We start from the raw sequence: 15,786 nt of genomic DNA on the forward strand, positions 1-15,786 counted from the left end.
CTAGAACTTTAGCTACACCTCCCTTTCCAGATTTCTCTTTGTCTCGAGGGAAAAATTGAGAAGTCAGAATGTAATAGGAAAATGAAGTATTCTAAGCATTTGGAAGCAAAGTAGAAAAAGATAATCACTGGAGGAATTTGAGATTCTTGTTTTCAATTTTTTTTTTCACCACTAGAGAGAATTTTTTCATCCATATGGGCTTACCCATTTACAGTAACAGCAGAGAGACTCCTATAAAGCTTTTTTTTTTTTTTTAAGGAACTCTTGACAACATCTTGGAAAGCTGAAGTTATATTATATACAATAAGGTGGATAACATTGCCAAATGAAGGAGCTGGGCACGGCATTGAAGCAGCAAGAGAAACAGACCTAGGGACTGAAGCCCCAACTAGCCCAAGTCCCACATTCTTCAGCTTTCTGTTTCAAAGCTGCCAAGAAAGCTAGAGCTGATGTATAAATGGCCAGAGGAGGGGTGGAGACCCTTGTGCTTTTGGGCTAGGATGGCTACATGCATAGCCAAGCAAGCAGCAACTTTTGGGGTTCACAAGGGGAGATGCTCTTGAATATCTCCCCACCTAAGAGAATTTGAAGTGCCACCATATAGTTCCCTCATTTCTGGGGTCTTCTAAAATGAAAATCATAATAGCCAGGCGCCACCAGCTCGATCTCACTTGACTGTGTCTCCAGGACCACACTGTGGCCCATGAGCCATATGATCACGGGATGATGCTGGGCTCCAGCCCTAATAGAGGTATCCAAATAACAGTTCAGCTGGACAAATGCTGCATCAGGTCATGGCCTAGGAACGCAGAGGAAAGAGACAACACAGATGAGACAGGCATTTAGGAGAAGCATTTCTCCAAAGTTCATTTTGCTTTTTGGTTTGGTTTCATGATTGGATTTCTTCTTTTTTTTTTTTTTCTTTCTTCTTTTCTATTTTTATTTTTGGAAGGGGGCAGAGGAAGGAGTGTCTGAAAGGCATGAAGGCATTGTTGGTTAGGAAGCAGACCTTCCTAGTACATGTGACCACAGACGCTGTCCTCCCCTTCCCATCCCTCCCGTCTCCATGCCCAGACCAGATTAGATGTCACTGGAGCCCCCACTTCAAGGACACTGCTTGAGCCATCCCAGACACAAAATAGCCCATCCTCAAGCTTTTAGACCAGAAGGGCTTGGCCTGGCTGCTGTTGCCCTGGTAATGTTTGGGGAGATAGTACAGTTCAAGGCTTCCCTAAGAGCTGGGAGGACCCCTCCCTTCTCTGTCCTTCGAGCTCTCAAATGTGGCCCTGTGTGGCCAGCCCTCTGCTCTTGCTCAGAGTCCTATCTCCTAGCTCTTTTCCCCTGCCTGCTGGCCTCCAGCCATTTTGATTCTCCTTTGGTTACCAGAACGTGGTATGTTGCATCCTGCATGGAATCTTTTAAGTCTTAGGTTTACGAGGTTTGGTATAGTTTTCCTGCCCACTCTCAGTGTCCAGTTAACTCTTAGGTCTCAGCTCAAATTCCCCTTCAGTCAACAAATCTTGAGTATGATGTGCTCATTGTTCTAGGTGCCTGGGGCTGTATCAGTGGGCAGATGGACAAAAAACCCTGTCTCTTTGAACCTGCATGCTATTTCTTCCTTAAGAAATTTTTATTCAGCGACGCCCGGGTGGCTCAGTCGGTTAAGCTCAGTTGGTTAAGCATCTGCCTTTGGCTCAGGTCATGATCCCAGGGTCCGGGGATCGAGTCCCGCATAGGGCTCCTTGCTCAGTGGGGAGCCTTCTTCTCCCTCTGCCTGCCGCTCCCCCTGCTTGTGCTCTCTCTCTCTGGCAAATAAATAAATAAAATCTTTAAAAATAAATAAACTTCCCTTAAAAAAATTTTTTTATCCACCCCCTCCCCGATCCCCTGGCTAGACGAGGTCTTCTAGTACATGGCAGATGTTGTCTGTACTTACTTGTGCGTTGCTGACTTAATGCCCAGTCCGCTATGCTAAAGTGTCCCCTTCTGCGAGGTGAGGGATTATTCACCGCTGTCTTCCCAGTTAGGTGTTCAGTAGATAGAGGCCAAGGAATGGGTAAATGAATATTTTTGTTGATAAGTAGCAGCATCAGGTGTGAGGGTCACACTTCTGGAAGGAAGTTGTTTGAGCTGATGTATGGGGCTTCTGAAGAAGCTTCACTGTGCTTTTAAAGTGCCCAGAATTTGCAAGTCCTTGTCTGGGGTCCGGGTCTACCATTCCCTAGGCTCTGGGTATCATGACTTTTAAAAAATGGCTGAAAGCGTGCCTGACTTTAATGCAGCAGCCGTTTGCCTCTCCTCCCAGGATGGAGGTCTCCAAAGGGCCCAGTGAGAAACTCTTAACTCATAAACACTAGTGCCCCCTTTACCCGTATGCCCAGAGCCCCATCGTCCCCTTGGGCCAGGTAGTGCCCAGAGAGATGGTCTTCGTTTGCATCAATCATTTTCCTGCGCCTTGCACTCAGCTACACTGGTATTCAGAGAAAAATGCTGCCATGACAACTGCCACAACACATGGTATTTGATCAGTCTCTAAGCTACCGAGGAGATATACAGCCGTTCTTCCGGGGTTTGCATATTTTACTTTATCATGAGACCCAGTCCAGCCTTAATCATGATTGAAATGTGAAGTTTTCCATTGGCCTCCCATCCCTCCCCCTTCTTTTTCCAGTTGTTTGGCATTTGTTTCGATTTTCCTTGCTCTCTGGCTGTCCTGGGTGGAGATGTGCCCTTGGACGCGGGCAGCAGAGACTACAACACACACAGTCCGTGGAAGTTACCCGGCAAGCCTCAAGTTCAGAGTTGTTGAGAAACTACACAACTGTGGGATGGAGGTCCTGGCTGAGACTGAGAGGGAGCCTTCATTGTGGCCTTTTTCCCCTGGATCGTCAGGGACGACGCACAGTGGAGACCGCCTAGGGCCCCAAACAAAGGGAAGACTGTGCAAGCGCGTCTTGGTCTTTTCCCTTACTCCACCTATGTCTGCAGCCAGCCCCGTTCTGCTCCCAGGGTCTCCAGGCCACGTTGTGGTCCCGCTTCTGGGCTTCCCACCTCTACCCCAGCTAAAACTCCAGGAACGCCATCCCAGAGCTCTCAGACCCATTTCCATGGCAGCAGCGACAGCAACAGCCTTCTCCCCCAGTGTGAAGTGCAACTCCCACCCCCCGCCCCCAGCAACACTGGAATGTCAGGCTTTGCACAGATTTTTGTCAGCTAATTTTGGAAAGTAGTTTATATTGGCTGCTATGTGTTAATGAACGACTTTGGTCGTATTTACATACTTTGCTGGTTAAGAGCCTTTCCCATCACTCTACATTACCAGCTTTAATCAGATCCCGCCTCTCACACTGCGAGTCTGGATAGCACATGAGCCACGGGGCTCATTAACGATGGGCACAAGGACACCCTTGTGCCTTAATGAGTGCCCAGGCCAGTCCCCTCACCGGGTGTGGTGGCCGTTTGCAGTTTCAGCGGTGCAGGGGGATGGATTGGTTGTTTACCTGTATGGTACTTGGAAGAAAACCTTAAGGTGAATTTCAATCCCAAGAGAGGCCGATCAAAGAAACATTCTCCCCTTCTGATCTCATTCCAAGTGAAGCCAGGAGGTTGGAATCCACATCTGACCCTCTTCTGCTTCCCAGCCCTGCTCTCTTCCTGGGGTGCAGATGAAAAGAGCGTGGGTCTCAGCAGCCTTGTCAGGAGTGATTTTTAACTTTAACGGAACATTATTAAAGAATGGATTTGAGACTTGAGGAATGTTTTTTGAACTCCTTCTGTGAGCAGAGAAATGAGAGTAGAGGGAAAAAATTCAAGGCTCTTGATGGGCTTATGAATCGTCTTTTAAATGATGACCCAAGTTCTTATTTTTAGTTTTAACGTATTCCGGGAGTGCAGTCCAGCCATGCAGATACTGTTCCCTGCTTTATCTCCTCTTTAGGAGAAGGCGTTCTTGGTGCGCTTAGGCCTTCTGTCTCCATCTAATGAAGGAGGATCCTGATGCTTCCTTTGTTTATATGCTGTGCTTCTCCCTGACGTGGCTGGGAATTGGGGTGTGTGTCCGATGGCTCTGTGGATCCTAAAGAGAAGGGTTATGTAAGTGTGGGCTCCTGGACAGGGAGGAGGACAACATGGTCAGAAGAATCCAGCACAGAGCCCGGAACACAGCAGACGTCTACACAATTATATGGATTGAATGATGAAAAGAATCGCAGGTTCCTCCGGCTGGGTACTCTTGACCCTTGGGGTAGGATTTTTCCTCGTTCTGCACATTGTAGGATGAATAGCTGCATCCTTGGCCTCTACCCCCTCGATACCAGTAGCACCGCCCACATTGTGAGAACACACAATGTTCGGATGTCCCTTGGGGGTGGCGACATTATTACCCCTTCTCCCGCACTCTCCCCGCCCTGTGGAGAACTGATCTAAATTATGAAATTCTTTGAAAGAATGATAGGGATTTTAAAAAGCAACAGGAGGAAGAAGTCGTCTAGGTAACCTATTGATAATTATTCATTTCTTTAATAGAATTTATCATTTTAAAAAAGCCCAGTAGATGGCCGAATTGAAATGAACCAAGGGCTAGCCTTGCAGGAAGAAATGACCATGCACTTGGAATGATACTACATGCATGCGATGCTCCATGAATGTGCCAAGTCAATGTCCTTTATGCTCCCAGGAAGGAAATTTCTATAGAATTACAGTGTTGTAGTAGAGGGAGCAGTTTTTGTTGAATATGTTGGAGGGTGTCTTTTTTTTTTTTTTTAATCAATGCTACTTTGCTGCCCTGTTGTTGAAAAAACGTAACCTACCCACGTCAGCACACCTCCATGACGCTTGCCAGGATAGATACCAAGTGTACTATTTTTGATTTTACATTAACAGATTCCGGGGCGGTCAGCTTTTTCTTTATCTCCATTCTCACGGGGACATAATTGCCAAAACCACACTTATCAGCCATGTGCAGGATAGACTGAAGAAGCAGGATAGGGTTATTCAAAGAAAAAAGGGATAGAAGAATTTTATAATTTTATCATGATTTAAAAATTAGTGCCTCTCTGGGGGCAACAAATCCTTTTGTATGGTTTTGCTACATTACCACTGTGTACAGTCACGGGAATAAGGACTGATAGTTGTTTTTCTCAAAAGCAGAGTCTTGTCACAGGGGGAAATAGCATTTAGAGATCTAATTTTGATTACTTAAAATGTAAGCAGTTTGCTTCAAAACACCTTCCACAGGGCCCTCCCCACCATTCTTTTCCTTCTTTCCCCTCCCCCTGCCCTCCATGATGGCAGCACCTGCTTGTCACCATCGGTCCTTCTGGCTTGGAAGGAAGGAAGAGTTAAAAGCAATCTTGTTTTCCTCCCCCTTTATAAGAAATGATTTTCTGCAATGATGGCAGCCATAACCCATAACATCAGCATTTGTTTAGTTTGCAAGAAATTGCATTTTGCCCCTTTTCCTAGAGATTAAAAAAAAAAAAACTCTTCCAAATGAGGATCTTTGAGGGTGAGCTGGAGGCTGGGAGAGGGGTGGGAACCCATCTAAAAATGTCAAGGATGGAGTAGCCTCGGGCTCAGGGTGGAGTGGAGTCTTAGAATGAGTGCAGTTTTCTGCAGGTGCCCCCGTAGCTTAATTTCGTGTTTGGAAAGTCTGAAGACTGGGAGCAGAGAAGGAAAATGCCAGACATGGGGGAAGAAGGACATGCATTTCAGGAAGACTGCCTTGGAGCCAGACTATACTCAAATTAGAGCTCTTTCACTGTAGATACATTGCTCTGTGGCTATGAAGTCGCCTTCAGAAGATCATTTGGGGAGAGGGAGGGGGAATGGTCACATGGACACTGTGAAAGACAGTCATTTATTCAAGGTAAACCCTATGGGTTAAAGACCCGTTTGAATTTATAAGAATGCTGATGGAGTCTAGGAAGTCGGGGCGGGGGCGGGTCTCCACTGTGAAATGCAAACTGTGTGGAATTCAAAGATCCTGGTGCCAAGTCAAAAGCAGTTTCTTTTATTTATGGTCACCATTGACATTAATTGAGCCTGAACATTTTCCTCTAGACCAAAAAATCATTAGCCCTGACAAGTGAAGTCAGATCAGACCTTTGGGAATGACCTAATTGTTCTTTCCCGAGGGCTGGACGTTTGCTTGCCCTTGGCCGTGGCATCAGCCCTGGCAAGCCTGGGAGACCTCCCAGACTCTGGCAGGTGGGTTCCTTCTTCTCACAGAAAACACAAAGGACAGAGGGGCTCACTGAGGTTGCAGCCCTCCCTCGTCATCTGCAATGCCCACCATCCTGAGAATTTTGTGAGTAAACACAGCCCAGAGCCCCGCTGAGACTCGCGTTCACTGTTTTCACATTTGACGGCATGCCTCCTTGGTGCTGGAAAGTTCTCCCAGCTGCTGGTGGATGGGTGCGTCTACTATCCCCTTCGTCCCCACCTCCATTTTTCTGGCAGCTGCTCAAATTTTCAGGATAGCTGTAGTGACAGTGGTGCACATAGGCGCTCTGATTCCACTCTGGTTATTTTTGGCAGCCGTGAGCAAGCCAGGGCCTCGACTTCTGGAACTGTGTGGTTGGGATATTAGGTAACCTTTTCTTGTGCAAGTACAGACAGAGAGTTCTGACCTGCACCCATCCATCCATCCATCCATCCGCCCGCCGCTGGCATGTCATTTTCCTTGTTGCGAACGTTAGCAAATGCACAGTGAACCCTCTCTCTGATATCGTCCTTTGTTCCTGATAAAAGATGGCTCTGGAGAAGGCTGAACATTGATCGAGTGTATGTCGTTGTTGTTTTTTTTCCTAGATTGAAAACATAGATGCCTGCTTGAATTTCCTGGCAGCTAAGGGAATAAACATCCAGGGGCTGTCTGCAGAAGGTGAGTCAGAGCGCTTGTCCTGAAGCTGCTTTTTCATCGTCAGAAATGCCCACCTGTTACTTACTGACGACTTTAATACAGTTAAGCCCAGGGTGCTGGTGCGCGCTTCTGGTTTTTTTTCCTCCCGGTTTTGAGGCAGCTCAAGGCCTGTCTAGACTTGAGGATGTCAACTTTTTGACACCTAAAGAATCACTCCAGGAATGCAGATTCAACCATGCCGGCCAACGTCTGCAAAGCGCTGAGGGGGGAGTACTGGCGATGGAGCTGCTTCTCGGGAGGGCGGCTTGATCAGACAATGCTGATTTGATTCGCCCGGCTAGCAATTCGGTTAATTATCAAGCCGGGCCTTATCTGTGGGAGAGAGAACACTTAGCCACAGCACATATTTAAATTGTACGGTTCCCAGGGAAAAATGCCGAATCCTTATCTCTTACTTTTATTAGAAGAAGCAGCACTTTTCCTGGCTCAAAAAAAAAAAAAAAAAAAAAAGGAAAGAAAAGAAAACACGTGATATATTAATGAGAGGCTACATTTTGACATCCCGATTAGTTTTTAATTAACTCCAATTGGGTGGCTAATTAGCACATTAGCGTGTGCTGGTGGTTTGCTATTCAATTAAGTATTGGTCTGGAGATGGCTGGTCCGAATTCTCAGCTGCCTCAGGCAACGTCTCGCCCTGGAATCTTCGTGCTCTCTCGTGTTTGTAAATACAAGCGGCTGCCAGCTCCGGGGCTGCCACAGGCCCCGGCAGCCTCCCAGACTCATTAGGCTGCACCTGCCTCCAGTTTTCCCAGAACAGGTAAAGCAGTTTGGGCCTCGGAAGACACCACCTTTCCCTAGCAAGGTTGCTTGTTGAAAAGATGCCTATTAGCATCGACTCCGGCGGTCAGGGTGGGGAGGAGGGGGGCAGTGAGGACGGAAACAGCCCGGTGGAGCAGGTAAGTTTGCACATGTGGTCTGCTTGGGGCCTCCTTGCTTTTGCCATGCTATGCGGTGAAAGCTTGGTTTTCCTGGCCCTGTGACCGGTATTGGGGGTGGGTGGCTAATATTGATGCCTCGTGGCCGTGTCGCGGCTGAATGTGACCTCTCACGCTGGGTCCGTCCCGGGTCAGGGGTGGACACACTGCTTCCAGAGGTCTCCATGGCTGCTGTCGGCCGGTCAGCCCTAACCCCAGCTCTGGCGGGGGACGGGGGGCGGTGCGGGGGGGGGTGCTAGAGGATTCCTTTGCCCTGGGGGATGGGCCCTCCTCCGTGGGGATGAGATCTGGGCCGAATGAGCGATGGAAGGCACATTGCTGGGGCGTGGTGGGGGTTGGTGTGGGGTTTCCATGGACAGGTGGGGAGATGCAAATTCCCATTCCGAGGAACATCCTTTCCTTCTGGTAGAGTGTTCTTGTGCGGGCTGGTGGGTGGCAGGCACACATCCCTCATGGTTTCTGGAAGTAGTCGGACACTAGGCCTGTGCCGCCCCCCCCCCCCCCCGAGCATCAGCAGGGACTTGCAGAGTCCTGCCCAGCAGAAAGGTCTCTAGGGGATGTGGATCGATGTAGGTCAACTTCATCCCGTGTGGCCTGGGGCTGACACCTGGCCACTCTGCCATCTATCTACATGTTGTCCTGCCTTCTGCCTTGTTTGTCCCTCTACCTACCCCATCCTCTTTATACCCCAAGGCATAGATTATTCAGTAACTACTTGTCCAGTAAGTAAGTACCACCTGCACTTTTAAGGCTTTTACGTGCAGCACTCCAGCATTCACGACTGAAGTGGGAGTTTATAATAGCCTGCATTTACAGATGGGAAGAGCTTGGCTTTAAGAGGTTGCGAGTGACAACCTCAAAGCCCGTAGCTAGTGAGCTGCGGAGCCAGAGCTGAACCCAGGTCTGTGTGAGTTCAGAGCTCGTGTTCGCGGTGTCTTTTGGGGCAGCAGATGGATAAAATCGAGGCATGTCACCTGCAGGTGAAAGAAACCAGGAAACGTTTAGAACTTCGTTGGCCAGAACACTGTCTCAGAAGATGCCGTGCAGCCCACAGAGGCATATCAGGCAGACACTCAGCCCCAGCCTTGTCCGTGTTAGGATGTGGCCCTTGGGGGTCTCTGAGCATAGAAGAGCCCACTGAACCAGTGTGTGGAGGTGTCCACAGTTACTGAAACACCCCTTCATGGCGTTTCAGTAACTGCCCCCAACTGTGTGATGTGGAACTCCCCCCATCTTTCCTGCTGAGTCGAGACTCGCTTCCTGATATCTTGGCCAGAATACATAACTCATCAGTGATGGTTCGTTATTAGAACAGTTTTATGTTAATACTTATGATGGTCTTGTTTGGTTTTTAATTTTTTATTAAAATTCAGTTAACATTTAGTGTATTATTAGTTCCAGGGGTAGAATTTAGTGATTCATCAGTTGCATGTAACGCCCAATACTCATTCCATCACCCTCCTCCCCTCCAGCAACCCTCAGTTTGTTTCCTAGAGTTAAGAGTCTTGTATGGTTTGCCTCCCTCTCTGTTTTTGTCTTATTTTATTTTTCCTTCCGTTCCCCTATGTTCATTTGTTTTGGTCTTTAAATTCCACATGAGTGAAATTATATGGTATTTGTCTTTCTCTGACTTATTTCACTTAATATAATACCCTCTAGTTCCACCCACATCACTAAAATGGCAAGATTTCATTCTTTCCGATGGCTGTGTAATATTCCATTCCATACACACACACACACACACACACACACATACATACCATATCTTCTTTATCCATTCATGCATTGATGGACATCTGGGCTCTTTCCATAGTTTGGCTGTTGTAGACGTTATTGCTATAAACATTGGGGTGCAAGTACCCCTTCAAATCACTATGTCTGTATCCTTTGAATAAATACCCAGTAGTGCAATTGCCAGGTCATAGGGTAGCTCTGTTTTTAACTTTTTGACAAATCTCCATACAGTTTTCCCAGAGTGGCCGCACCAGCTTGCATTCCCACCAACAGTGTAAGACGGTTCCCCTTTCTCTGCATCCTTACCAACATCTGTTGTTTCCTGACTTGTTAATTTTAGCCATTCTGAGGGTGTGAGGTGGTATCTCATTGTGGTTTTGGTTTGTATTTCCCTGATGCTGAGTGATGTGGAGCATTTTTTCATGTGTCTGTTGGCCATTTGTGTCTTCTTTGGAGAAATGTCTGTTCATGTCTTCTGTCCATTTCTTGACTGGAGTTTTTGTTTCTTGGGTGTTGAGTTTGATCAGTTCTTTATAGATTTTGGATACTGGCCCTTTATCTGCTAGACATTTGCAAATATCTTATTCTATGGGTTGTCTTTTAGTGTTGGTCTTGTTTCTTTTTTAAACTTCAGTTTCAAATTCTGCTCAAAGCTCTTTTTCACCCATATGCCCCAGAGCAAGTAGCTTTAGGAGATTGAAGGAGGGGGATGGCTGGATGGCTCAGTCGGTTAAGCCTCCAACACTTTTATTTCAGCTCAGGTCGTCATCACAAGGTTGCGAGATTGAGCTGCTCATTTCTCTGCCCTGTCTCCTCCATCCTCCCCACTCCCACCCCTAGCTCACATGCACAATCACTCTCTCTCTCAAGAAAAAAAAAAATTAAAAAATAGAAGGAAAAAAAAGGAAGAAGATTGAAGAGGGACGGGGGCCTAATGACTTCTTCCCCTCCCTTTCTTGCTTTGCCTGAGCCTCTAGGACTGGGACTGGTAAAGCAGGCAGAATTCTGCTGCTGGTGAAGTTGCCGCCCTCTTCTTAGGGAGCCATAATTGCTGCTGTCCCCAAGTGAGAGTCTCTGCATGCCCCACTGACCACAGGCTTGTCCCCATGTTGCTCCCAGGACATTAGTAGTCTTTTGTGAGACTGTCCAGCAATTCTGGCTTGCCCTCAGTGGGTAGCATTGATATCTGGTTTCCCCCAATTCCGGCCCCTCCTAGTCCCCACGTAAGGTGGTCCTAGTGAGACTGTAGACCTCAGTCTCCTCATCCCTGCATTATCCACTATAGAACTGGCAGGAATCTGTGGCCTCCATCTTGGAGTAGGTAGAACAGTCCTACTGTTACCTGGAAGGCCCCACGATACAGTTTCTCTCCACCTCTTTCCTCCCTGACTTTAGTGGCCAAGAGACACATTTGCCAAGTCCGTGCTGAGCGGATGTCCAGCCAGGGACTGGAAAGCCAGCACCCAACTTGGAGTGAATCTTGGCACCTCTACTCCTTTGTCCTCAAGGAGCTCAAGGACCTCACCTTCTTTTCCTTGATGAGGGGAGGAAATATCCAGTCTCTGTGATCATCAGACATTACCACCCTCCCCGACTCTGTGGCACTTTCTCATCTAGATCTTCTGTGGGTTTTTTTTTTTTTTTTTGCTTTTTTTTGTCCATTGAGGCATTTTATTCACACATGTGTATTACATCCCTAGAAAAGAAATCCCAGGATTTTCCCTTGTGTGATTTTGCCTTGCTTCTTCATGGTCCATGATGCCAACTGAGGTGGTCAGTACAATGAAACCAAACTGGCGAGATGGGAGCAGACTATTCTGCCATTTTTCTAAACCTTTGAGTTGTGCATCAGATCTGGGGCTCACCACTCCACACTTGTTTAACTTGCCCCCGAGGTTCACAACAGTTTTCCCTGCTCTGTGACCATCAGTGATTTCAAATTCGCCGATGTAACGAGCTTTGTCATCACAGTCAGAAACTGGAAGATCGGTTTTCGGGGTACGGCCTTTGGGAGAGCGCGCCTTTGGAGCACGGCCTAATAAGAACCTGGCGTTTGCCTCTCTTGTCAGCATTGTGAATGCTCTTGAGAGCATCTGCCAGGACGTTCATGTGGAATTCCTGGGAAATCCCATTACAGTGGCCCACAAAGATGGCAGAAAGAGTCCTCTAGATCTTCTGACCTTGACTTTTGAGGTGGGGGGGATGATGATGGTGTTCGGTGGTGGGACTGATTCTGGACTAGCGCAGTCTTGTGGAAGGTGACTGGCTCTGACTTTTGTCAACTCCTCGAATTTATAGAGGAAGGATACTTAGAGACTTTTATCCTCAAATGGGCTTTATTCACTTTATTCAATTTCAAGATTACAAGAAACCTCTCAGTTGACATACTGTTAAATTGTAGAAATAGAAACCATTTATGGAGACCCCATGTGTCAGTCCCTGAGCTAAGTGCTATACATGGTTTATAGCTTATTTAATCCCTCCAGCAACCTTTTGAGATCAGTATTCATATTATCCCCATCATACGGAGGAGGAGACTAAGGCCCAGAGACATTAAGTCCCACATGGGAGAAGGGAGGCCCACAAGGTCAGCCGTGGCTAAGCTACTCGTATCTGTTTCAGAGGCCTGGTATTTTTTCTGCCACTCCCCACTCCTCACACTTCTAACCATCTGCATAATTACTAGAAAAGCATCATTGTGTTTAAAGAAATAATGTAGTTTTAATGCTTTTTGTTTTCCTTTTGAAGACGACTGAGTGCCCTGAGGCCCCTCCTCTGATGAATAACATCAGGGGTTGGAAAGCCCCATAGGTACTTCTCCGCCCCTTTCCAGGACTAAAGCAGGGTTTGGAACCCCGGGAGGGTGCATGCACCTGTCCTTGAAACACTGCAGCCGGTCGTGCCCTGCCCCAACCTGCCTGATAGAGGACCACAGAGCGTCTTTGTTCCAGGGTAGGGCCTGCGGGCCCAGCGGAGCCTGTTGGTTTGAGGCACTTCCCCCGGACTAGGCCTTCCCGCCGCCTCTGTGTTCCAGACTGTAGGACCCATCCGGTGTCATGGGAGCAAAATCACCCTAACCTGGGTGATTTTCAAGATCCCTTCAACCCCTCCCCAACACACACTCCACCTGTCACGACCATCTGTAAAGCTGTCCTGTGACAAAGGATGGCTTTTATTCTTGGGAGGTTTTTGGGTTTTTTTTTTGTTTGTTTGTTTGTTTTTGTGAGAGAGAGAGAGAACATGCATGAGCAGGAGGGAGGGGCAGAGGGAGACGCGTACTCCCTGAGGAGCAGGGAGCCCAATGAGGAACTTGATCCCAGGACCCCGGGACTCTGGGACCACGACCCAAGCCGAAGGCAGACGCTTAACCAATTTAGCCACCCAGGTGCCCCTATCCTTGGGAGTTTTGAGAACACCAGGCCCTGAGCCCATCCTCCCGTAATGGAGAAGTGAAGGTCTGGGGTGTGAGGCGTATCCTATCTAGTTCAGCAAACATTTGCTGGGCATGTCCTGTATACCAGGCATCGTATCAGTCATACAAAATTAGCTCTAGTTTTCGCTAATAAGAGAGCTGGGCTACTGGTGTGTATATAGTGGTAACGAAGAAAGGCAGTGACTAGCTTTGCCTGGGGCAGTCAGGGGGCTTGACAAGGACAGTGGTGTTTCCCCGGGGTTTGAAGGATAAACAGGCATTCACCAGACAGGAAAGGAAGGTAGTGGGAAATCTAGACAGAAGAAGAGGCTGAGGCAGTAGGGACAAGAGCAAAGTCCGGCTCTTTACCAACCTTGAGGAATGGGGGAGACGGAGGCAGGCAGATCCTTTCAGGTGCCTCCAGGAAAGGAGTGTATGTTTTGGAGTGAAGTTGGTTGCTGACGTGATGAGCTCAGACCTGGTTCCCCTTTACTCTGAGCCAGAGAGCAGAAGGCCTTTCTGGACCGTTAGGAGAAAAGCAGCAGATGCATGGTTTCCATTTCCTCCTGCCCACATCACCTGTTTGGCAGTGAGTGGACCTGATTCTTACTCACCAGAAGGGACCCTGTAGGCTCTCCCACCCCCTCATCCATCCCAGCTCCCCCTGTGGGGACAGCCATTGACTGGATTGGGGAGCAGGACACAGAAGGGCTGCAGGAATGGGGTGGGAAGTTCTGTGGTGAATGTAGGTTATGCAGAGGGCCCATCTGGAGGGACAATGCCACAGAATCCACAGTCCCGAATCGGCTGGGTGAGCCGGACAGCGCTGTGGGTTAAGGAAACCGGATAGGAATTCTGACTCTGCGGTCTGGTCTGAGCTGGCCCTCCCTTCCTCTGGCTCCCAGTCCATTCTTCCCTGCAAAGCAGATTTCTTTGTATTAGATTATTCCAGTGTTTGTGCCTTTGTAAACCAGGTCTGAGGCTTCAGTAACACTGAAAGAAAAGGACTCTGAGTTTCCAATCCTTCATGCCCAGCATCCCATACGGCATGTATGTACATTCATACCAGCCAGTGAGCGCAAAGAAATCAGTCAGAACCTGAGGAAATTTAGAGTCCAGGCAATACTGAATTCTAATGGAGATTGAAAAATCGCCTCTGTAGTATGTTCATCGTACATGGACGTGGCTGCAAGCGGGGAAATGGAGTCAGGGTTCTCAGGTAGGTGAAGCTACCAGCCAGCCGCTGTCCGTTCTAGCTAGGGCTACGTTTCTGTGTGGGTTTTTTTTTTTTTTTTTCTTATTCTAGAAATGAAGAGTGAGGATAGTTGATCAGACACAAAATGATACTGTTTTTCCAAACCTCGGGCAATGTCATGAAGGAAACATTTTTGCGGGCCGATGGACTTTGTTGTTAGTCTGTCGGTGCCGCCCGCTTACCAGGCCTCATGGAACACGGACACACGCCCCTTGGAAATCTGGAAAGAATACCGTTTTAGCTATTTTGGGTACTGTCTGCTATAGACCACCCATGGCATAAACTCTGTGGCTTCCAACCCCAAACAGAGCATCTCCCGCTCTCCAGTTTTCGTGCTCTGCAAAGAAAATTACACAGGGCAGACACCCAGCACCTGGGGAGGGGACACACAGGATGCGGTCTCTTCGTACGGCGGGGTGTTACTCAGCACTATGGGGAAGCAAACTAACGATAAGTGCTCCAACGTGGGTCACCCTAAACACATGCTCAGTGAACGAAGCCATGTGCAAAAGACTGCATATTGCACAGCTCCGTTTACAGGGACTGTCCGGAAGAGACAAACCTTGTAGAAACAGCAGTTTCGACATTGCCTGGGAATGGGTTTGGGGACTGACTGCAGATGAGAATGAGGACTCTGTTTAGGGTGATGGGAATAGACTGAGATTAGCATTGACTGAAAATCATCGTACACTTAATCTTCTGGATACAAATTACACTTGGATAAAGCTGTTTACAAAAGAAACGGGCAGTGCCTGGGTGGTTAAGTGTCCCAACTCTTGATTTTGGCTCAGGTTGTGATCTTAGGGTCGTGAGTTCAAGCCCTGTGTCATCCTCCGTGCTGGGTGTGGAGAGTCTGCTTGAGATTCTCCCTCTTGCTCTCCGCCTTCCCCCATCCCAGCGTGTGCACACGCGCTCTCTCTTTCTCTCTCAAACAAAACCCCCAAGATCGAAAGCGTACCATTGACTTTTGTCTAATAATGAGATCGTCCTTCTCGATGCCATATTTCCTGGCCATAGTTCCCGAGCCAAAATGGGAAATAGAGCCAGGCAGTGACCCGGGTGGTTTGCACTCGTTTTCTCATTCATTGTTCACTTAATTCTCATAACAAGCCTGTGGGAAAGGTGCAGGGGGGCACATACCTGTTTTAAAGAAGAAAACAGAGGACCCGAGAGGTTGAGTCTTCTGAAAACTCAGTCTATAAATGATGAATTGCCGAGATTCAAACCCGGGTCTTGCTGGCTCAAAAAATCAGTGATCTTTATAATAAAAATATTACCTGCTAGGAAGAAGTCTATGTGTGGGAAGACTGTGCTCTTTGGCAGAGAAAACGATGCTTGAGGGACCGATGCTGAGTTATGAACAGTAAGGGACTCACCAACCACAGTGGGTAGAGAATATGACAAAACTGTCTCTGTTTGCCCTGGCTTGGGCTGGCCTGCTAGGAGGTGCTGATGTAGACATGCCTTCCTCTTACAGGGGACAACCCATCCGCCCCTGGGTGTGCTGAATTTTTAGTTCCTTCCT

At 47.9% G+C, this 15,786-nt stretch overlaps 1 protein-coding gene across 4 annotated transcripts in view; it reads left to right on the plus strand.

Annotated features, from left to right (window-relative positions):
• Nucleotides 1-15,786, plus strand: part of NAV2 (neuron navigator 2) — a 383,600-nt gene that overhangs the window by 147,137 nt on the left and 220,677 nt on the right. For all 4 annotated transcript variants that reach the window (XM_026512228.4, XM_044389055.3, XM_057317561.1 and 1 more), the window contains exon 4: nt 6,811-6,883. In XM_026512228.4, coding sequence (XP_026368013.1) covers nt 6,811-6,883 — 73 coding nt within the window. The remainder of the gene's footprint in view (nt 1-6,810; nt 6,884-15,786) is intronic.

The sequence above is a fragment of the Ursus arctos genome, unplaced genomic scaffold (genome assembly GCF_023065955.2).
Source record: "Ursus arctos isolate Adak ecotype North America unplaced genomic scaffold, UrsArc2.0 scaffold_23, whole genome shotgun sequence".
NCBI classification, from domain to species: domain Eukaryota; kingdom Metazoa; phylum Chordata; class Mammalia; order Carnivora; family Ursidae; genus Ursus; species Ursus arctos.